Raw genomic sequence first — 23,204 nt, forward strand, 5'->3', positions numbered from 1 at the left:
TATTATCTATCTATCTATCTATCTATCTATCTATCTATCTATCTATCTATCTATCTATCTATCTATCTATCTATCTATCTATATATATATATATATATATATATATATATATATATATATATATCTATATATATATATATATAATGTAAATGGCCTTGGGTTTGTGCATTATAGTACCTGATTAACTGAGTGAGCCCACTTGTGAAGGAGACTCATGACTGAAAAATACAGCAGCAGGAGGACCAGCGGATTCACCACTGCAGGCCAGCTGCTGTCCTCATGCAGGATCAGGCTGTACGGCTCGGACATGTTGGTTTTGATGAGGGCTGTCAATCCAAACAACCTGGTGAACAGAGAGAATAATAATGTTAACATAATAATATCCACGTGTCATCAGACTTCTGCTTTTTGCATGTGTTTTGAGGAAATGCAGCACGTTTTCCTAATTTCTTTGTGTTATGAGGATTTGCCCTGGTCTTTTCTTAATGCGCTGGTGTTTTGATAATAGCATGTGTTTTCCACATTAAGCTCTCTCGGACACTGTAGTCCAGAGATGTTGATCTGTGAAGTGCACCTGGAGAAGTGATCGCGAGGGGGAATGATCTGCTGTGCGAGGGGCAGCTGGTACAGGTAGAGGATCAGCACATGTCCTCCACTGAAGATGGTCATCATTACACACAGAGAGCTGAAGAACAGAAGAGAGATGGAGCAGTCCAGCACCCAGCACCACACCAGCATCAGAAACACACTGAAATACAGCGCCGACGTCAGACAGGGGAACGTAATACCTGTCAGAAAACACAACATCACTGGCTGCAGCTGCAGACTGCTTCAGAATGCATACACATATTCTTTTACAGCTGAAGGGAAAGATCCTTTTTCAGAGCTGTTGAACCAAGCAAGGAAACGTCTCACAGTGTTTTCTGTCATGTCTTCTGGACCATCTGATTTCTTTTGATTGGGTGGATTAAAGAAATACAGCTGAAGTCTAAATTATTTGTCCTCCTGTGAATTTCTCAGAGCAAACAGTTTTTCACAGTATTTCCTATAATATTTAAGTTCTTTTGTTTTATTTCGGCTAGAGTAAAAGCAGTTTTTAATTGTTTTAAAGCCATTTTAGGGTCAATATTATTAGCCACCTTAAGAAATTGTCTCCAGAACAAACCACTGTCATACAATGACTTGCCTAATTACCCTAACTTTACCCTAATTACCCTAGTGAAGCCTTTAAATGTTTAAGCTGAATCACTCACTTCGAATGTTATCACTTGATTGAATGGGCGTTATCAGCTGATAGATATGGGCCAGTAGGAGCCTTCTGCACCTACTAGTACCTACTAATGTTATCATCCATCCACATGGTTAATCAGCTCTATTATTAGAGAAGACTCCAGATCCAGATCTGTTTTACATTACTGTGATGGTTGGGTTTAGGGGTAGACGTTAATAAAATACAATAATTTAATAAAATAATTCTCGGCTGCATGTGAACTATAGCTGATTAACCATGTGGATGAATGATAACAGCCTTCTGAGCCTGCTAGTAGGTGCAGAAGACTCCTACTGGCTCATATTTATCAGCTGATAACCACTGATAATGCCCATTCAATCCAGTGATAACATTCGAATACTAGTATTTTACACAATAATTAGTGAACTATATGCTCTGTCATCATTAATAATGGGTCATTTCAAACAGCACATGAGGAAATCTATAGTAAAAAGGTAATTTCACAGGAGGGCTGATGATTGATCTTCAGCTGTGTGTTTGCATTACCCGCTAGTCCCAGCAGAAAGGTGACCAGGACTCTTCCAGCAGTGTTCATTACAGACGACACCAGGAGTCTCAGACCGCTCACGAAGAGCATCAGTTTCTGCAGGACGTCTGGAGATGCGTCTGGAGGAACACGGGTCTCGGCGGAGGTGTCGAAAGAGGAGTCCTCAGATCCTCTGCTCTCCGCTTCACATTCTGAGTCGGACATCTCTTCATCTGAGCCCTGAAAAACACAGAACAACACTACAACATCCCAATGGGCTTAGATCACGATTAATCACGATTAATCAAACCCAAAATAAAGGTTTGTTTTGACATAATTGGAAGTCAGAATTATTCACCCCCTTTGAATTTTGTTTTCTATTTTAAATATTTCCCAAATTATGTTTAACAGAGCAGGGAAATGTTCACAGTGTGTCGTCTGATAATATTTGTTCTTCTTATTTGTTTTATTTCGGCTAGAATAAAAGCAGTTTTAAATTTTTTAAAACCCATTTTAAGGTCAATATTATTAGCCCCTTCAGCAATATTAATTTTGGATTGTCTCCAGAATAAACCACTGTTATACAATGACTTGCCTAATTACCCTAACTTTACCCTAATTACCCTAGTGAAGCCTTTAAATGTCACTTTAAGCTGTATAGAAGTGTCTTGAAGAATATCTAGTCTAATATTATGAGCTGTCATCATGGTGAAGAGAAAAGACATCAGTTATTAGAGATGAGTTATTAACACTATCATGATTAGAAATGTGTTGGAGGAATCTGCTCTCCGTTAAACAGAAATTGGGGGAAAAAATAAACAGGGGGGCGTTTATTTTTTGTGTGTGTATTGTATAGGGCTGCGCAATATTCAGTTTCAGCAACGATATCTCAATGCGATCATTCGCAATAGTCACATCTCAGGACATGCAATGTTGAGTCTGGATTATAATTTATCGTTTGTATGTGTTTATGAGGCCTGCGACTGTATATGATGATTTTAAAAGCATTCAGGCCTATTTATTATGGGATAGCATCTATTGGAGGTCCACTCCAGAATTAGTATGCTGGACGTTTCTCATTATTCTGAACACATGAAGAACAGGTAAGAGGATTATAGTCTCAATCACACCGATTTTACTTCAAGACTGAAAGCACAAAAGCAGCAAACACACTGCTTTACACTGTCATTAATCTGTGTATACGACATGTAGAGCTCTGGGTCAGGATGTTTAACAGAAGATAACATTACATTATTATTATTTAATGTGTTTTTTTCAAGTTAAATGAAGGTTATGCCGTGTGTTGTTCATTGCAGAGCTCCTCTACTAAAAAAGAAGAAGAAAAAAAAAACCTGGAAGTTCTGAAAGAGATCAAGCCTCTGAAAGGTGAGAAACGCAAAAGTAACGCAAAAGTAACGCAAAAGTAACGCAAAACTAACGCAAGTAACCAACACAATCTCACTGCATTTCGTAACTTTTTGATTTGGTGGCTAATTTGTATGAATTCTTACGATCAAATTCGTACAATTTAGTCTGATTTGCTCATCCCCAATGGCGGTTGGGGTTAGGGGTGGGGTTCGGTGCCACGCCTCCTTTTTAAAATAATACATTTTCGTACGTTTCCTCATGAGATCAGGCTGGAATAACTCAATATCATAATGCAGTACTATAACTTTCCCCAACACTGTAGAAATATGCGTCTCCTAGGTGTTTTTGTTTTGATGGACCTCCAGGATCAGCACTGAGCCCCTCTGCTGTTTTTTACCTCAGTGTTGTACATCGCTCCGCCATCTTCACTCTGATGGGGCTTTTTGGCTTTACACCGGCGGATGATGAACAGTGTTGACACGGACACCACCACATCTGGCGTCAGCAGGCGGATTATGTTTAATGTGTCCACTTCACTGAACCTGGGAAGAGTTTAAAAAGGTTTAGTACAATAATGATGATCCACATAAATCACGCAAGAGCGCTTGAGTCCTTACTGTTTCAAAATGAGCTCGAAAACTCGGTAACATTTTACTTCACATGTCACGAATGTGAATGAGATTTTGCTTATAACAGCTGTCTTTAAGTGTCATTCGCTCAGTTCTGTCATTTTAAACACAAAGATGACACTGATTGTTATAACGACTGAAATAAATACATCACAACCTGTTTTTATCTTTATCATAACAACCTGACCTGATCATTTCCAGAAGCCATTAGTTCAATTAATTCAAAGCTAATGCTTTATTTCTCCCATCGCTATCTCACTATAGCAATATAAATCCAGAAATAAAGTAAATTAAATCAAGATTCAAAACTGAAAGGGTTTAAATATATCTCCTACCTGACAATGCCGAGGTGAAAGAAAACATCATCCCATGGCCCAGTCTCTGAAGAATAAAACAACCACATACAATTATTACTATGCATGGACAATGATGAATATGTAAACTCTTTTCCTCCTTAAAGTTAGTGAGGTGATCAGGAACATTGCACTTTACCCATGCCTTCCCCAATCCATCATTCTCCATGAAGATTTAAAGAGATCCTGAATGTCTACACAATGTCTCATATATATAACCACCTCGGGAAGTGGTTTAAGACACAACTGGTGCGCAAATGCATGCGGTTGTCCATATATATATATTTACTGTCTTCAACATTATAAAAAAACAACCTTAAGAGAAGGCAGATACCACAATGCTAATGCAAGACTAGTTGTGTGAGCTGCTGCATATGAGTGCAGTCTTCCAGACGATTTCACATAGAGATTGTAGCCATGTGTTGAATAATGCAAGGGATTCAGTTGTCTGCCCCCGTTCTCATAGTAAATGTGTTCATTTATGTTTAAATATATTAGTTTCACATCATGTTGATGTGGTGCAGTGGGTAGCACAATCGCTTCACAGCAAGAAGTTCGCTGGTTCGAGCCCCAGCTGGGTCAGTGTGTGTTTCTGTGTGGAGTTTGCATGTTCTCCCCATGTTGGTGTGGGTTTCCTCCGGGTGCTCTGGTTTCCCCCACAGTCCAAACACATGTGGTATAGGAGAATTGGGTGAGCTAAAACCGTAGTGTGTGTGTGTGTGTGTGTGTGTGTGTGTGTGTGTTTGTGTGGATGTTTCCCAGTGATGGGATGCAGCTAGAAGGAAATCTGCTGCATAAAACATGTGCTGGATAAGTTGGCGGTTCATTCCGCTGTGGTGACCCCAGATTAAAAAAGGGAGTAAGCCGAAAAGAAAATGAATGAATGAATGAATGAATATGTTGCTGTGGATTAGGTATCTAGTCATATTAGGTATGGCGCAGTGTTCACTTAACCAGCGAGGAGCAGTGAATATTGCTCATGTCAGATTTCTGACTCAAACTATGAGACGCTATCTGACTGCAGGCTTCTGGAGATGGTTTTACACTAGTAAAGATGAGTGGATGTAGTATGGTGCAAATCTGCGGCTCTTTTCATTGTTGTGAGCCAGTAGCCAACATGTGGCTGGCCTGTAGCCATTAGCGAAATCAAGAAGCTTTGCCTTTAAGTCCATGCACCAGCATCTGCTATCAGTGTCACATTGCACAACTTTAAAAGGAAGATCTTACCATCTTTGGGAATATAAGCGAAGGTGATTTGCATCCCACATTGCAATGCCAGAAATATGACTCCAGTGGAGCAAACAGTGCGAAGAAACCTGCCAGATTTCCCTGCACATGTACACACATACAGATTTGCATCAGTAATTTAATGGCATTTAAATGTCACACACACAATCCACAGCGATGTGAAAAAGTCAGGACACTCTGAAGTCCCCATTTGTCAATATCAGGACATTTTAATGATCTGATCTGAGAGTTTGGAGCAGAAAATGGAGAATTGAGATCAAATTGAGGACTTTGCCTACAGATCCTCCTCAGAATCAACTTTATATCATGTTTAACAGCTTCTGCTCCTCCTCAGTGGCTGACGCTTGCTGTGAGGCATGTCTGAAGGCCGGATCATCAGCTGCTGGAGCTTGTGTTTGCGTGCCGTCGCTGCTGATGTCCAGCATTTCTGAGGAATCTTCATTAATGGACGCATCTTCAGATCCACAGTTTACTGCATCCTGTTTATGTTTGGGACTAGCCACTGATTCATGGCTGTGTACTGTGGGTAAGGATATGTTTTAAGTGTGTGTGAGTGTTTGTGTGCGTGTGCCTGTCTGTGTGTGCACGTGTACATGCGTTTGCAAGTCTGTGGGTGCATGTGTGTGTGTGTGAGACCGTAAGTGTGCATATACAGTATGTCTGCCTGTGAGTGTTTATGTGTGTGTGTGTGTGTGTGTTCTGTAGGATACTGTGTGATGTGAGATGAATTTCAGAGTGTGTAACATGCACATTGTGTTTTAAGATGTTTGTATTGTGAAGCCCGGTCTTTAATGGTCGAATGATTAACAGGAGGACTGTAGTTCCCTCATGCAGCCAGTGTAAAACGCTAACTCTGCTGTCGGTTCATTATGCTTTTCTCCGCTGGATGTTTAACATGGTTATTCCTCCTAAATGCAGAGGAAATGAGAATGCTGCGTCAGCTTGGTTTGGGTAAAGTGTTAGATTTTGATTATTTAGCAATAATTACATCTATGGAAACACTCAGCTGATGCAGCAAATCTGATGCTTCCGTTTGATTTATTTGTTGAGCTTTTTAATGTTGTTTTTACTAAAAGCTTTAAGTCAACTTACCCCATCCCTGAGGGACACTTTATACAATCACACCATCCTTTACTTACACTTTACCGTAAACACAGAACGCCATTGTGAAATGTTGATGTGTGTGTGTGTGTGTGTGTGTGTGTGTGTGTGTGTGTGTGTGTGTGTGTGTGTGTGTGTGTGTGTGTGTGTGTGTGTGTGAAGTTAAATTAGTTTAAAGCAGGGGCAGAGGAAATAAACGTAAATATGTGAGAAACCGTCTGCCGTGATTATACGGATCTATAAAGCACTCAAGCAAACGTGGGCTGAAGGTAATCTCTGCTGACTGCACAACTCGCTGGATTTATTGTAATGCATCATTAATGAGATGCACAGGCTTTGATGAATCCAGAGGAATTGCAGACAAAAATAAAAGGAATACAAAAAAACGCTGAAAAAAATCGTGAACTGGCCCGTGGAAAAATCTGATATCGTTACATATATGGTGCACAAGTTCATGTCTGGATGTCAAATATACCAAACCTATGCAATATAAGCAACATGTATTTACAATTACTGCAAAAATGCCCATTTATATTTACTTTTCAACCACTGGAGTTACAAATATGTACATATACTCCAGCGGCACGGTGGCGCAGTGGTTAGCACTGTGGCCTCACAGCAAGAAGGTCGCTGGTTCGAGTCTGTTTCTGTGTGGAGTTTGCATGTTCTCCCCGTGTTGGCGTGGGTTTCCTCCGGGTGCTCCGGTTTCCCCCACAGTCCAAACACATGCGCTATAGGGGAATTGATTGATTGATTGACTACATTGGCCATAGTGTATGAGTGTGTGTGTCTCCCAGTACTGGGTGGCAGCTGGATGGGCATCAGCTGTGTAAAACAAATGCCGGATAAGTTGGCGGTTCATTCCACTGTGGCGACCCCTGATGAATAAAGGGACTATAAGCCGAAGGAAAATGAATAAACACACACGCACACACACACACACACACGCACACACACACACACACACACACACACACACACACACACACACACAGTTCACGCTCACAAATCTTTCTCTTAGATTAATATTTTCTACACAATGCTATACAGTATTGTATTTGTGTATATGCGTTAGATTAATCAGCACTAAAGCCAAATCTGGAGATAATCTAACAAAAGAATTTATAATAACAATCCAAAAATAAGTTCACACAAATGTATATGTGAGCGAATTTACATAAAAATAAAAAAAAGAGCAAAATTAAAAGAAACAAAAAAATGCATCAGATTTTGTTGAATTTTTCTAGTTGGTAATTCTTCAGTATTTTACTTGAATTTTACTGTAATATCTTTATTTCTAAAGCTGTTTGGTGAGTAGAACCATTGTACTCGTTTATGCTGAGCACTATATGTTCACAATGGCCATGTGTCATATATTTAACATATATTTCAAAATATTGCAAACATTTTTACATTTCACCTATTGCAATTACAAATATGTACGTAAGATATATTAGCTATAATTGTTTGTATTTGTTCATACTGGCCATATATCAGATTTCCATATGGGATGATGTGTGTATACACTGTATATTACTATATCATTGAATCTTTTCCTAAAGAAATTATGTTTCAAATGAAATTAAATACACAAGACATGACTTTATAATAGACAAAGCTCAATTCATTCTTACCCTTGATAGTAGCCGTGTTTGGAGTGGGTATTAGAGGCAAGGACAACAGAAACAGGAGATACACCACTGATAATCCATTGAATCTCACTGATATTGCTGTGGGGCAAAAATAATTACAGTATTATAAGAATACGAATACATACACTTAAATAAAAACTATTTTACTGCTTGTTTAAACTACTTATTTAAACTGAGCTGAGACAACACAATTCTTTTTTTAGGGGGGGGGGGGTGATTGCTTTATGTTTAATCCACTTAAATTAGTTAAGTTAACTTAGTCGATTTGTGTTGATGAATTGTGTGGAACTCTGCATTATTTACAGTGTAGTATGTTAAATACATAAATATAAAGTAGTAAAATATGCGATATTAAGTCTTGCGATTACAACGTTTCTTACAATATAATTAACAAGCAAATTTTAATCAGCTATTTTTTATTTATTTTTTTAATCATTTATTTATGTTATGATCATACTAAAATGAACAGGTTATAGATATTTTTCTGAGCTAATGAAAAAATAATAATGTCAAGGTGTAAATATAGACCCTATCATACACCTGGCGAAATGAGGCATGAATTTGGCGTGATTTGTTGCTATTTCAGACCAGCGCAACTGTAATTTTCACAGTTTTGCGTCACGTTGTTTAAATAGTAAATTCATTTGCACCTCTTTGTGGACTCATGAGTGTGCTGGTCTGTAAAGGAGGTGTGTTAAGGCGTATTCTGGCGCGTTGCTATTTTGAGGAACTGAAATAGACCACACCATTGACCAACTAAAAGCTGCTCTAAAGTGTAGTGCGCAAACGCTTGTATGTAGAAAAGTCCTATGCAGGTCCAAACACTTACACATCCCTTAATACACAAAGGATGTTGCCCATAACCCATACGTGAGGGTGGACGTTGGGGGTTTAGGTTATTCATAACAATTTGCCTTTGTATAACGGTATTATTAATATTAATTATATGCTAAATTAAATATTTACTTTAATTAAAACGAGTGTAGATTTGTCCACCTGAGGGGTTTTGGAGACGTCTGCATGACCATATGGGGCATAAGAACAGGACGTGTGTTTGGATATAACTCAGTGTTTTGAACACACTTCATTATTATTGTTCATTTATTCCTTTGCTGGAGATTAGAGCTGAATTTAGAAATAGTTTTGATGCAAATCTTTGTGCTTAACAAACAAAATGAAATATATAGGCTGATGGTTGTCTCCAGTGGAGAGAGTTTCCACCAGGGGTGTTGCTAGACATAAAGCTGTACTGTGGCACGGCCCCCCTCCAAAAAAACAAACAAAACAATTTATTATATATTTACATATATATATATATATAAATAAATACAGTTGAAGTCAGCATTATTCACCCCCTTTGATTTTTTTTCTCTTTTTAATTATTTCCTAAATGATGTTTAACAGAGCAGGGAAATTTTCACAGTATGTCTGATAATATTTGTTCTTGACGTTGACGTTTATTTATGTTTACATAAGTCAATATGAAAACACAAAATACGTCAGAATGTGACCTGAAATAGTTTTTAAAAATTAAAATGGGCTCTTAATTAATTGATTTAAAAACACACACAAAATATATAAATTTGCATGTAATGTATTTCAATTACTTCTCAAAATATGACTGAAAAATAATATTGCAGTCTTTAAAACATTTTAGATACTCAAGGCAATCCTCCTTAATCATTTTAAAGCACTCTTTGGATCCCATACATAATATTTTACTGCTTACATATTTAAATATGTTTCAGTGTATGAATGTTCTTTCCACATAACACACATGCGTACTATTAACTGAAGTTACAAAGAGGTATACACACATCGACTATAAGCAAGTTGTACTTTGCCTGCTTTCTGGAACACATTGAAGCAATAAAAACAGCTGTTATGCTTATTTTACCTTGTTTTAAATGCATTATATCATTGAAAACAGTTGTGATTATGACCTCAATATAAATTAATTTTCATTATCATTTATTTACAAATAACCACCCTTAAGTAACACAGAAAAGTAAACTAAATTCTGAATGTTATTCATGTTGACTGTAAGAAGTGAATTATACTTGTCTATAAAATACTATCAGCATTTCAGAAATTCAGTCTGTTCATGAAGATATCATTTCATATATATTGCAGATTTTAATTTGCTTTATTCTTCTGTAGATGACATTGGGCTACATTTTTTTTTACATGCGAAACAATGCTTCAACAACTACCTACTGAAAGACAAAGCTTTAAACAGAACTTACCGGTCAGTAGTAAAACAGGTAATGAAAAGTTAAATAATGTCCCCAGTATGACATCTCCTGGCATTTCATCCAGACACTGTGCACTCATGGTGGAGTCTTACTGTGACTGCACAGACAGCACATTAAAACACCACTGAACATCACATCATCTTCAGGAAGTAGACACCCCCCTACACACACACACACACACACAAAAACCAAACAAACAAACACACACAGACACAAACAGACACACAAAACACACGAGTCTCTATAAAAATATGATGTACATTCACTGTGATGAAAGGGTGTGTGTTCATATATAGGTTTTGGCATTTACTAAAAGAAAAAAGTCCTAAAAATAATTCATGGAGTATTTTAACACTTTAGTTAAGACTAACAAAAATCAAGAGCGTACAATGAATGTTGCATATAAACCTTCTCACCTTCACTTTTGTAAATGAGATTAGGTCAAATAAAACAAAAAATGGCAGATTTCATAAAAAAAAACATCATTAAACTTCATCGACCTCTAGGTTATTGACCAAAACTGCTAAATAATCTACGTTTGTTCATTTGCTGATCATTTTAAAATGACCTGGGTTTAAACATTGGTTCACTTGGCCCATAACTCAGAGGGTGAAGTATGGAAAGTGTGATTTATTGTTTGCATGCATGAGGACAAATCCTTTAACCCAGAATAAATGACTCGCTCACTGGGATGCCTCATATTGAAGGAGAATTCTTGCCCCAGGTCACTAACTCTCCAGCTGCCCATTACCTAGTGTGTCCTGCCCCAGTGGCCTAATGGATAAGGCACTGGCCTCCTAAGCCAGGGATTGTGGGTTCGAGTCCCATCTGGGGTGGTTTGTAGCAGAGAGGTGCAGCGGAAGCGTGCTGGGCCCATAACCCAGAGGTCGATGGATCGAAACCATCCTCTGCTAAAACAGCTTCTTTATAGGTCCAGTTCCTACTTGGGTGTGTTGTGAAAGCTGCTGCTTTTTTCTTATTTTACCTAATCTCATCTATGAAAGAGGAGCTGAGACAAAGCCTGGACATTTCAATTCTTTTGCCTATTGAGAGAAACGTCTTGCAAGTTGGATCTCTATGTGTAAATGAAAACGTTTTAGCAGGGGATGGTTTCATCGACTTCTGGGTTATGGGCCCAGCACGCTTCCGCTGCGCCACTCTGCGTGCCAAATCTCCTTTTGCTCATTTGCTGATTATTTAAAATGACCTGGGTTTAAACATTGGTTCACTTGGCCCATAACTCAGAGGGTGAAGTATGGAAACCACCTTCTATTAAGTGTGATTTATTGTTTGCATGCATGAGGACAAATCCTTTAACCCAGAAGAAATGCCTCGCTCATCACTCTGTGTGTCCTGCCCCAGTGGCCTAATGGATAAGGCACTGGCCTCCTAAGCCAGGGATTGTGGGTTCAAGTCCCATCTGGGGTGGTTTGTAGCAGAGTGGGGCAGCGGAAGCGTGCTGGGCCTATAACCCAGAGGTCGATGGATCAAAGCCATCCTCTGCTAAGGCAGCTTCTTTATAGGTACAGTTCCTACTTGGGTGTGTTGTGAAAGCTGCTGCTTTTTCTTATTGTACCTAATGTCATCTATGAAAGAGGAGCTGAGAGTCTTTGTTCAAAGCCTGGACATTTCAATTCTTTTGCCCATTGAGCGAAACGTCTTGCAAGTTGGATCCATATGTGTAAATGAAAATGTTTTAGCAGAGGATGGTTGCGATCCATCGACCTCTGGGTTATGGGCCCAGCACGCTTCCGCTGTGCCACTCTTCTTGAATAATCTGCTTTTGCACACTTGCTGATCATTTTAAATGACCTGGGTTTAAACATTAGTTCACTTGGCCCATAACTCAGAAGGTGAAGTATGGAAACCACCTTCTATTAAGTGTGATTTATTGTTTGCATGCATGAGGACAAATCCTTTAACCCAGAAGAAATGCCTTGCTCACTGGGATGCCTCATTTTGAAGGAGAATTCTTGCCCCAGGTCACTAACTCTCCAGCTGCCCATTACCTAGTGTGTCCTGCCCCAGTGGCCTAATGGATAAGGCACTGGCCTCCTAAGCCAGGGATTGTGGGTTCGAGTCCCATCTGGGGTGGTTTGTAGCAGAGTGGCGCAGCGGAAGCGTGCTGGGCCCATAACCCAGAGGTCGATGGATCGAAACCATCCTCTGCTAAGACAGCTTCTTTATAGGTACAGTTCCTACTTGGGTCCGTTGTGAAAGCTGCTGCTTTTTTCTTATTTTACCTAATCTCATCTATGAAAGAGGAGCTGAGAGTCTTTGTTCAAAGCCTGGACGTTTCAATTCTTTTGCCTATTAAGCGAAACGTCTTGCAAGTTGGATTTCTATGTGTAAATGAAAACGTTTGCGATCCATCGACCTCTGGATTATGGGCCCAGCACGCTTCCGCTGCGCCACTCTGCTGTAGACCACCCTAAGTGGTGCTCGAACTCAAAGGTCTCAAATGTCTCCCATAATTCATCTTCACAAGGAGATGGCCCAGTGAATGTGGCATTTAAAATGTAAACAAAATTTGTTGAAAATATTGACAACATAGAAAATTTGCCTCTGCAAGTCTAAATCAGATTTTTTTGTTGTTTAAAATAAAATGTGTGGGGCAGCATGGTGGTGCAGTGGGTAGCACGATCGCCTCACAGCAAAAAAGGTTGCTGGTTCGAGCCCCAGCTGGGTCAGTTGGCATTTCTGTGTGGAGTTTGCATGTTCTCCCTGTGTTTGTGTGTTAGCTTTCTTCAGGTGCTCCGGTTTCCCCTACAAGTCCAAAAACATGCGCTATAGGTGAATTGGTAAGCTAAATTGTCTGTTGTGTATGAATGTTTCCCAGAGATGGGCATCTGCTGTGTAAAACATATGCTGGAGAAGTTCATTCCGCTGTGGTGACCCCAGATTAAGAAATGGACAAAGCTGAAAAGAAAATAATTGGATAAATGCTTGTATTATTTACCATTGGGCGTCATTGTGTTAACAGAGCGTTTAAGGACTTAAGCAATAACTTTAAAGAGCAGCTAGATCCTCAACATATTTCTGTATTTTTATTATATGGGGTGTTACATATCTGAGCAAAATTATTCTGTAATGAATCGAACACAAATCTTGTACATGACAGAGATACCCTAATGTTAGCTTTTTACTTTAAATAGGCTTCTTTCAACTTATTACTAAAACAAAAAACTCAAACCTTTGTTTCAGAGAAAGTTGCGTAACAACTTAAGATCGAAACGTTCACTGACACACACACACACACACACACACGCACGCACGCACGCACGCACGCACACACACACCGGCCACTTTATTCACTTTATACACCTTACTAGTACTAGATTGGACCGTGGATTAACTTGTATGGATTAATTATTCACCCAAAGTATAATATAGTGAGCTAGCAAAATAAACATGATACATTTTGATTTCACACTGACTTTCACCTTTATTGTTTCAATATTTTGACACCGTAAGTTTGTTTGTTTCCTCCATGACATTAGAAGACACGAGATGTTTTAAGAACATGAAACTTCATCAAAGGAACCTTCAGCTTGTGGATCATTCGACTTTATTTCTGTTGTGAAAAGTTTTACTGGTTTAAATCAGTGTGGTGGTGTTGTTTTTCTTCAGTTCAGCACGTTTTGTCCCTCTTTTCAAGAATCAGTGGTATATTAGTCATTTTTATGACGTGACGTGACGTCACTCTTACGGGCCTGTGTGATTCATGATTGCGAAATCCAGACATAACTTTTACGTCTGCGTTTTAAAAGAAGGGGGGAGGGTTAAACGTAAGATAATTAATTTCCAACATAGTACAATTAACTACTTTATGTGAGTATGCGCATTTATTTTACAATGACATATAAGTAAAGCTGATAAAAGATAAAAATGCGTATTTCCCCATTTTGTCCATTGTCTGGCATTTATCCTCTCTGTCCCCCCCTCTGCTAATGAACTCGCTCAGCCTTTTTATGAAGCTCGAGCGGCTCGGCTCAGTTCAGATCTTCTTTGCGGTCGTTTATTTGTTGTTGTCAGCTCTCAAACAGTTTCCTAACTTTACTATTTCGGTAAGTACCTCTTTAAAGTACTTTAATAAATTGTAGTTGTTTATTACAATATTAAGTAACTCAGTTAATTATTTCTGCTGTTGTTCAAATAAGCGTTTTAAACGAGTTCCCTTATTTTAAGTTTTATTTTTAAAGTAGCGTGTAGTAACACTGATACGCCATTTAAGAGCGTTATAGTTTAGTGATTCAGTAAAAGCTTTGATCAGGAGAGTACAGTGTTCGAGTACATGGGGTTTTAAAGTTTTGTGGTATTTTGAAAACATGTTAAGTTGTTGTCCTTGTCTCGAGACTCGCATTTTCCTTTCCGGAAGTGGAAGTAATTAACTTTCTGTCTGCTTCTTCTCTTCGACTGTAGTATAACGTGTTTCTTCTGTGTTTTCTTCCTCCAGTGCGTTTTTTATGAGTTATCAAAAGCAGCAGAAGCCGACGCTTTCAGGCCAGCGGTTCAAGACCCGAAAGAGAGGTTCGTTTGGGTTTTTTAGTCTTAATATTGGCATTTTTAAAGTTTTTCTTCATTTTAAACTTGTGTATTCTTACATTCCATCTTGCTTTGTTAACAAGTTTTAACCATGAAAGTTTTCTTTTATTGGTTCGTGTATATATATATATATATATATATATATATATATATATATATATATATATATATATATATATATATATATATAATATATATATATATATATATATATATATATATATAAACAACATTAATGCTGTTGTATTTCAAGACCGCTATATCAAGTGTTGTATGTTGTTAACAAACTGTAAATAAATAAAAATTAATCAGGAAAACAAAAGCGAAGTACACTTAAAAAAACAAATTTGAAGTACTTTTGTTTTTATTTATTTTTTTACCCCATGTATTAAAAAAAACTGTCACTAAAATAATGAAAAATAAATGTTTTTTTGTATGCTTTAGTGTTTAATACAATGTGTATTTTAAATGAGCATACCTATTAAATACCATTCGTCTTGTAGGTCTGCATAAGTTCAAAATGAAAGTTTATTTAATTTACTTGAAGGTTTTCTCTATATTTTCCCTCTCATTGTTGAAATCCAGTCCTTTTGTATTAAAGTCTAATTGTCCAAATTGATCTCCTTTTTTCCTCTTCCTGTTGAACAGATGAAAAGGAGAGATTTGACCCTTCACAGTTTCAAGAGAGCATTGTACAAGGACTAAACCAAACTGGTACTGATTTAGAGGCAGTTACTAAGTTCCTCGATTCCTCTGGAGCCAAGCTCGATTATCGGCGCTATGCAGAAACGCTGTTCGACATCCTGGTGGCTGGTGGAATGCTGGGTAAGTGCTGGAAACTCCTGAAATCCTTCATTTCAGCAGTCAAGCGTTTACATCACACTTCCATAAGGACATTTCTGGAAAAAATCTTTTCCCTCAATCTGAGCAGTTTAAGACTTTGCTGCTTTATTTATTTATTTATTTATTTATTTATTTATTTATTTATTTATTTATTTATTTATTTATTTATTTATTTTAAATATTTACTCCATTTAACTATTACTCCATTAAACCCCTTAATCTGTCCCTTTGCCCAACAATGGCCACAAATGGGAAATACTGAAGATTTTAAAACTATATATATATTTTTTTTAGTCCAATCAAATCAATGCAGCTCAATCCTGTAACTAAATGACCTTATAAATGGTGACATTGAAATGCTGATGTTCTGATATTTTATGCCATTATTAGCCAGAAGATGTCACCATTTTAGGTTTTGGTTGGTCTGAACTGTCTACAACGATTTATATTTGTGTATATACAGCACTCTTATGTCCTATAGGAGTGCTGAATTTTTCTTATTTATTTTTTTAAAACCATTTTTCCCCTTGAATACAGCAGTTTAAAAACATTTGTTATATCTATTTTGGCTTCACACTTGAGGCCTCCCTGCTCACAAAGGAAGTGTGGAGGGTATACAGTATACGACATGTTTAAGCTAACGGAGTTTTTCCATCTGCTCTTCAGCTCCGGGAGGTGCCTTATCCGATGACATGACCCGGACAAACTACTGTGTTTTCACTGCACAAGAAGACATTAAGACCATGAAAGCGTATGCTCAGGTATCCCACACTTGTGTCTTGAATATCAGGAGTCTACTACGAATTTGTGATTGAGGAATTGCGATGGCATGTTGGATGCAGTTTTTAGTATGCCATGCTGTAAAATCTTATAACATGATCAAATCTGTTAACATTTATGTAACATGTATTCATTTTATTGCTTTTAAACCAGGTTTTTAACAAGTTAATCCGGCGTTACAAATACCTGGAGAAGGGATTTGAAGAGGAGATAAAGAAGGTAGTCTTTGGATTTAAAATTAAATTTGAGAGCGAGACATGTTGAAAATAAAGGTTTGTAATGTGATGCATGCTCCTCTCCCCAGTTGCTCCTGTTTTTAAAAGGGTTCAGCGAGTCAGAGCGAAACAAGCTGGCCATGCTGACGGGTGTTTTACTGGGCAACGGGAGTCTGTCTGCATCCATCCTCAGCAGCCTCTTCAATGACAACCTGGTGAAAGAAGGTACGGCCAGCACATGCCACTGTTTTTGTACTAAATGTAATGTTTTTGTCAATAGGTGTACTTGTCGTTAATGTGTACGTGTATTTTGATGAATCGTATAATTTGATTTGAATTTATATATTTAAGCCATACATTAGAGCACTGATATTTTAGCAAGTGTTAAAAGGGAAAGGATTAAAGCATCTTTTTGAAGAATTGAGTATTTATCATGGATCAGAGTGAAATGACTGACTTTGTCCTTTTCCTCTTCTTTTAAACACCATGAATGATAAAGAAACTGTTATGATTGCAAGTTATATATTGAATATTAAGTGTTGCCATAAATATAGCCAATGCTCCTGATAATGTTACATTAAATTTCTCAACAGGTGTCTCTCCGGCCTTTGCTGTGAAGCTGTTCAAGTCATGGATCAGTGAGAAGGACATTAGCTCTGTGGCTGCCAGTCTGCGTAAGGTCAACATGGACAACAGGCTGATGGTGAGTCTGATCACTACGCTACAGTTGATTAGGATTGACGACAAGCTTAGAGGTGATCGTGTTTGCAATGAATTGTTAAATGATTTTAAACTTGATTAAGGACTGCCCACCTATTATTATTTGTTTATACTTTATTTAAATAAGACCTCATACGAAAGGTTCGTTCATATGAAAACCAACTGTTATGGCTGACTAAAAGGAGAACTTACAAGTGAAGGTGGACTGTACAGCCAGAGTTTTCACCTCAGGCTGTTCTCCTTTCTGATTGGCCAACATGATTGGGTTCTCACCAAATACTGAAGAGGCAAAGCAAATTCTAAATGTTCAGAGGAAACGTATCGCTTGCGCATTGTTCAACCACATGACTGTAGTCCACCTGTTCTCTTGTTTGCATCGACTTGTATGCAGTTACAGAATACTTTAATTTCCAACTTGCCATAAACCCAGCATAAGTGTCATCATGGTCTCCTGTTACCATGTGCTCTTAACATGCATCAAAGTATGTTTTGGCGTTTTCATGTGCACCTTTTTTAAAAAAAAAAAAAAAGTTTCTTAATATTACTGTAACCATGTGAAACTACACAATCAGGCAGACACTCATAATCACCAAGAGCTATGACAACTCTTACTTTACCAATATGGTTTTAAATCTTCCTTAAGATAACTGTTGTTAGTTGTATTTATAGACCAAATGTGCCGAGGACACTGACTTGGACGGACTATTGTATTTTTATTTTATTTTTTTCTCCTCCTCTCTCTTCCCCTTTCCTTTGCAAGTGTGTTTGACAGAATTAATGTGTGTATAGCAAGTCTATCATTATCCCTAGATAAGTCTGAAATCTTCCTAAATTTGACTGAAACCAGCAGAAACCCTGCTTGACTGTCTCTTTCTTTCTGCAGGAGCTGTTTCCAGTGAACAAGCGAAGCTACGAACACTTCTCCGGATACTTCACTGGCGCGGGCCTGAAGGAGATCTCTGACTTTGCACGTAACCAGCAGTCATTAGGTGCTCGCAAGGAGCTTCAGAAAGAGCTCCAGGAGCAGATCTCTCTAGGCGTTTCTTTTAAAGAGGTCCGTAAACAGCCCTGAGCTCAACTGAATTAATACATGCATATTATAGGTCTTTAAAAATGCCATCTTTTAAAATGACTAAACGAATTGCAATTGACCATTGTAAATAATAAAACTGAATTTGTTTTGAATTCACTTTAATATTGATCATCTGAATTGAGGCTTTTTTTTTTTTTTTTTTTTTTTTTTTCTTTAAACTTTAAGATTTGTTCTGAATTCCTAGACCGCATGTAAAGTTTATTATGAAGCATTTCCATACGTCTAAGCATCTTAAACATTATGCAGATGAATTGCATCCTCCTGAGCCACACACACACGCCAGCAAACTCCTGCAGCTCTGTGATTGGCCCTATTGCTGCATTTTTGAATTTCTGGTGATCATCTGCTGTTCCCTGCTCATCACCCCCTGACCTACCTGCATATCTGAATTAAGTTTTGAATTAAATTTGTTCCAGATGTCTTCATCTTGAAACTGGATATCTGCAGGCTAGGAATTCATAATCTGAAGTTCGAAATCTGACTTAATTCAGAGGTCCTTTTCAGACAATTCAATATTAAAGTTAATTCAAATTGAGTTTATTTTTATTTTTTTTTTAATGGTGTGTGTGTGTTTATATAATCTGTTTATTAAATTTAGTGTGTTCAAATGAACACTATTCAAAGTAAGATTAAGTTCTATACTATCTTTTTCAGATTATTGACTATGGTAAGGAGGAAATGAAGAGGAGCAGCATCTCTGAGCAGCTGATGATCAGCATCATGTGGACCAGTCTGATGAGCTCTGTGGAGTGGAATAAGAAAGAGGAGCTAGTCACTGAACAGGCCATCAAACACCTGAAGGTAACATCTGAGACTCCCGCATTTAGCAGGTTAAGATCAATTTGCATAATTGTTTGAATTAAGTTTAGGTTTTAATATCTGTTAGTCTTAAGGACGCGTTTAAGCTAGTGTGCGTCAAAGCAGTGACAATGTAGAAAATCTAAACCCAAATTTTGCAGATTGCCATTTCTGGATGGATAACTAGGATCACATTCAATTTCTCATCAAATCTTCTAACCAATCGAATGCTCTGTCTGACATGCCCCGCCCCCTTATTTGGTACGCTTGAGCTCGACTGCTCACTGGCAGAGCTGTGAGAAACAATACTCTAGTGGCTGCTTTTCAAAAAAGGGGAGGAGCTGCTCTATGCCCCGCCCTCTGTTTCAGTTAAGATTGATACTGACACAATCAAATGATGCTTAGCTTTCAGGTTAAACTCTGCAGTGACTCGCATGTTCTGACTAGTGTCTGGCCAACTTTGCAGAGCTTGTGACGTGACACTTGCAGCTTCACATGTTGAAAATGCTTTAGCACAAGGTCAGGTATTACATGATCAGAGCCAGTGTTGAGTCTGAGCGTACTCTTGATGTTTTGTCTTCAGCAACACAGTCCTCTTCTGAAGGCCTTCAGCACACAGGCTCAATCTGAGCTCTCGCTGCTGCAGAAGATTCAGGAGTTCTGCTACGATAACATCCACTTCATGAAGACCTTCCAGAAGATCGTCCTGCTGCTTTATAAAGGTACAGATTATTCTCCAGGCCTCCACTTCAGCTTTTACGCAGTGGGACTGTTCAGTATAGTATGCCGTCTTCTCAGTTTCCTTATCAGAAGTTGTAACCGGGTGTCTGTGGGGTCTTAAAGTATTAAGTCTATAAATCCATGATGAGAAAATTAAGGCCCTTCTAAAGGTATTAAAGTTTTGTTTTTGAGAGGTCTTAAATTAAGTGTTGTCAAGTGTGTGACTCGGAGAAAAGAAAATAAATATATTTATTTCTTCCTATTAACAATGGCGCGCTCACACCATGTGATGGGTTCAGGCTGAGGCGCGTCCAGCCAAGCTCCTCTGTCCAGGTGATGTCACATAATCTGTGACAAACACAGGTAAATGATGTGACTCCACATGTAGTGAAAACAGAGCGAAAAATGGGAAAATGAAAGTTGGAGAAAGGCGAGTTTAAAGAGCGGCAGAAGCCTGTCACTGAAAACAACCACATTTGTTCTTTAGAGCTTTGTTTCTTCCCAGCTTATGATTTCTGTTGTGCTCCATTTGACTACAACAGTTTAAGTGAAAGGTTTGATACTGATTAACTAGAAGTGGCGATGAGGTCTTCATATTCTGAGGTCTTAAAAGGTATTGAAATTACCTTTAGGATTCCTGCATATGCCCTGTGTAAGGTGGTTTTGGGGTGGCTCTGATCAAAATACTAAATGGGTTTATATAAATTTTCTTTTTAAATCATTTATGAACATGACAGAGTCACTGAGTTGAGAGAAAATACTTGGAAACTTCTCAACATGTCAAAAGATTAGTCAAATTCCGCATGTGGCCAAAATGAGACCCAATCACCCCAGTGGATGACCACCTCATTAACTCGTGTGCTGTTGGGACTTCTAGACATGTCTTGTGTGGGATGAGATTGGGTTAGTTTTCAGCGAAGCAACATTGAATTTCCATCCCGGACCTGTCCATTTGTGCTCTTTACACCTGCTACCATTTAGTTCCTGCATCAACATCTGTTAAATCATTCTTGTTGGCTGCTGGGGTTCAACTCAACATTTAAGACTCTTTATATGTGTGTTGGTCTGAGTGCAAAATCAAAGGAATTACTAGAGATGGACACAAATTTCTTCCTGTTTGCTGTGCCTTGTACCTAATGTTAAAGGGGATGTTGGATGGGAAAGTGACTTGCTGGAGCTGATTGATATGGAGACCGACTCTTTAAACGGGCGAAATTAAGGCTTTTGGTTTTGCTCTGGGGAAATGTTGCTTCTCCAGTGCTAAATAATGACCCCTGAACTCTTTCTGACTCCCCAATCCTGTCCACCAGTGGATGTGTTGAGTGAAGAGGCCATTCTGAAGTGGTTCACTGAAGCGCATCTGGCCAAAGGGAAGAGCGTGTTCCTGGAGCAGATGAAGAAGTTCGTGGAGTGGCTGAAGAACGCTGAAGAGGGTGATTATTATTATTATTATTATTATTATTATTATTATTATTATTAATATTATTATTATTTGATTAATGGTAAGCCCTACAATCTGTCTTCTGGATAAATGTACTCCAGCAGCATGCGTGATCTTTAGGGTTTTGCATGCATATGACTGCGTTTAAACACAGATTTACTGACATGCCTTCTCTGCTTAGTTGACCATGTCTATAATCATTACCTTTAGTGTCCAGGTGTGGTTTCACATCACAAAGAGGATGAAATCAGACTTATTTTAGACTGTATCTTTTTATAAGTGTGCTTTATTCTTATAAAAACAATCAAGATGCTTGAACCCAAACTGATCCAACTTCAGTGTTTAAAACAACTGTGCAGGTTTCCTCTATTCTACATTCAGCTGATAGTTTTACCTAATGCAGATGGGAAATTCATGCAATTTCGAACACTCATAAATACCTCCCCCCCCCCCCCCCCCCCCCCCCTTCTGTAGATCCATATCAATTGTCAGCACATTACCTGAAAGAAGTCCACTTCCTAATGTGAAACTGTTTTTCAGAGTCCGAGTCTGAGGAGGAGTCCGACTGAGGCTGAAGCATCTCTTCATTCTGGACTGAGGAAAGGCTCATTCTGGCTGTATTTGGGAACCGTTCAGATCACTTAAAGCCTTTAATTGCACAACTACTTTTAAAGTCATCTTTTGTTTAGGAAAGCTTTCTTTTGAGTCTAGTTGCAGCTTTTACTTGGGGGTTTTTTTATTAAAGAATTGTCAACCCAAAGTTTTCTATAAGACCTTAAAGATGTGTTTTGTACTGACTTAAGTGACCTTCACTGACGTCTTTTTATAAAAATAATAAAGAATATACTGCAAGTCTGTCTTTGCTCTTTTAATGGTTGTGCTATGCTACTTCGTTGTTTGGGGAAACACTCCATCACTGTCCAAGTTTCCATCCTTTAAAATTGGCCTTCCATTGGTGGAGCGGCTGACTGTAGTATTGGTAACCTAGCAACCAACAGTAAACATGGAAAGCCTAAAGGAGTCATGTGGGTTGAAAGGTTTCAAAGTGCTTTGAAATGTGCCTTAGGGTGTTTGACTATTTCAGATGAAACGGGGTGGGATTGTAGCTCCTCCTTTTAAAAAAAACAGCCAGTAGGGTTTAGTTTCCCAATTGGGGGGGAGGTTCAGAAAAACTGAAGTATGAGGCTATGCTAAATCCCTGATCCATTTAGACAGAAGTGACTAACTGCAGACTTTTATCTCTTCTAAATGGGCACTTGTCTCTGTTTTGGAGCACACTGGCTTATAGATATGCTTAAGACTAACTTTTTTTAAAATGTTTTTTTTTATTGCTGGACTTAAGGTTTGCTCTGTTTATTCTGCTAATGTTCCCATCTTTCACATTAACCTTTGCACAAGTCTAAAACCAAGCAACCGTGCTTCATGGAAAGTAAGGGGAGTTTTATTTGACCCTTTCAGTTAGTTTTTCATGCAACACAGGCTGCTGATGAACCCTGCAGCTGACTGATCTGAGGAATGGCTTGTGTAAATGCTGTTTGCAGTCTAGTTGGAATGCTTGAGGTCAGATTTACCCCTTGCAGCACTGCAAACAAAAACAAAATGTACTGTCTGCATCTATAAATGTGCAGTTTAGAATTGGTGCTGGAGTCTCATGAACAGTCATTTTTGCACCTGACCTTACTGGCT

At 38.4% G+C, this 23,204-nt stretch overlaps 2 protein-coding genes and 3 non-coding genes across 5 annotated transcripts in view; 4 read left to right on the plus strand and 1 right to left on the minus strand.

Moving 5' to 3' along the window:
* Nucleotides 1-10,418, minus strand: part of si:dkey-11f4.7 (piezo-type mechanosensitive ion channel component 2) — a 64,171-nt gene extending 53,753 nt beyond the window's left edge. Inside the window, 8 exon segments of the mRNA XM_056466017.1 lie at nucleotides 178-343; nucleotides 575-788; nucleotides 1,778-1,997; nucleotides 3,523-3,667; nucleotides 4,090-4,135; nucleotides 5,335-5,436; nucleotides 8,091-8,186; nucleotides 10,355-10,418. Coding sequence (XP_056321992.1) covers nucleotides 178-343; nucleotides 575-788; nucleotides 1,778-1,997; nucleotides 3,523-3,667; nucleotides 4,090-4,135; nucleotides 5,335-5,436; nucleotides 8,091-8,186; nucleotides 10,355-10,418 — 1,053 coding nt within the window.
* A 708-nt stretch (nucleotides 10,419-11,126) lies between these two features.
* Nucleotides 11,127-11,199, plus strand: trnar-ccu (transfer RNA arginine (anticodon CCU)). Its single transcript has one exon. It is a non-coding gene; the product is annotated as a tRNA-Arg (tRNA).
* A 519-nt stretch (nucleotides 11,200-11,718) lies between these two features.
* On the plus strand, nucleotides 11,719-11,791 carry trnar-ccu (transfer RNA arginine (anticodon CCU)). The gene has a single exon. It is a non-coding gene; the product is annotated as a tRNA-Arg (tRNA).
* Nucleotides 11,792-12,384: 593 nt separating this feature from the next.
* trnar-ccu (transfer RNA arginine (anticodon CCU)) lies at nucleotides 12,385-12,457 on the plus strand. Its single transcript has one exon. It is a non-coding gene; the product is annotated as a tRNA-Arg (tRNA).
* Nucleotides 12,458-14,332: 1,875 nt separating this feature from the next.
* Nucleotides 14,333-22,370, plus strand: bzw1b (basic leucine zipper and W2 domains 1b). The gene is made up of 12 exons (XM_056465330.1): nucleotides 14,333-14,430; nucleotides 14,820-14,893; nucleotides 15,557-15,733; nucleotides 16,418-16,512; nucleotides 16,685-16,750; nucleotides 16,836-16,971; nucleotides 17,340-17,449; nucleotides 18,350-18,520; nucleotides 19,214-19,360; nucleotides 19,941-20,079; nucleotides 21,388-21,510; nucleotides 22,059-22,370. The coding sequence occupies exons 2-12, from the start codon at nucleotides 14,830-14,832 to the stop codon at nucleotides 22,085-22,087; spliced, it is 1,257 nt and encodes a 418-aa protein (XP_056321305.1). The 5' UTR covers nucleotides 14,333-14,430; nucleotides 14,820-14,829; the 3' UTR covers nucleotides 22,088-22,370.
* The last annotated feature ends 834 nt before the right edge of the window (nucleotides 22,371-23,204 follow it).

This window comes from Danio aesculapii, chromosome 9 (assembly GCF_903798145.1).
Source record: "Danio aesculapii chromosome 9, fDanAes4.1, whole genome shotgun sequence".
Lineage (NCBI taxonomy): Eukaryota > Metazoa > Chordata > Actinopteri > Cypriniformes > Danionidae > Danio > Danio aesculapii.

Excerpts from the sequence above, each read along its gene's own strand:
- bzw1b (XM_056465330.1), top strand. The coding sequence starts at position 14,830 with ATGAGTTATCAAAAGCAGCAGAAGCCGACGCTTTCAGGCCAGCGGTTC. Across the intron at positions 16,751-16,835 it reads TTGAAGAGGAGATAAAGAAG|TTGCTCCTGTTTTTAAAAGG; the intron begins GTAGTCTTTGGA and ends TCCTCTCCCCAG. Across the intron at positions 19,361-19,940 it reads AGGCCATCAAACACCTGAAG|CAACACAGTCCTCTTCTGAA; the intron begins GTAACATCTGAG and ends TTTTGTCTTCAG.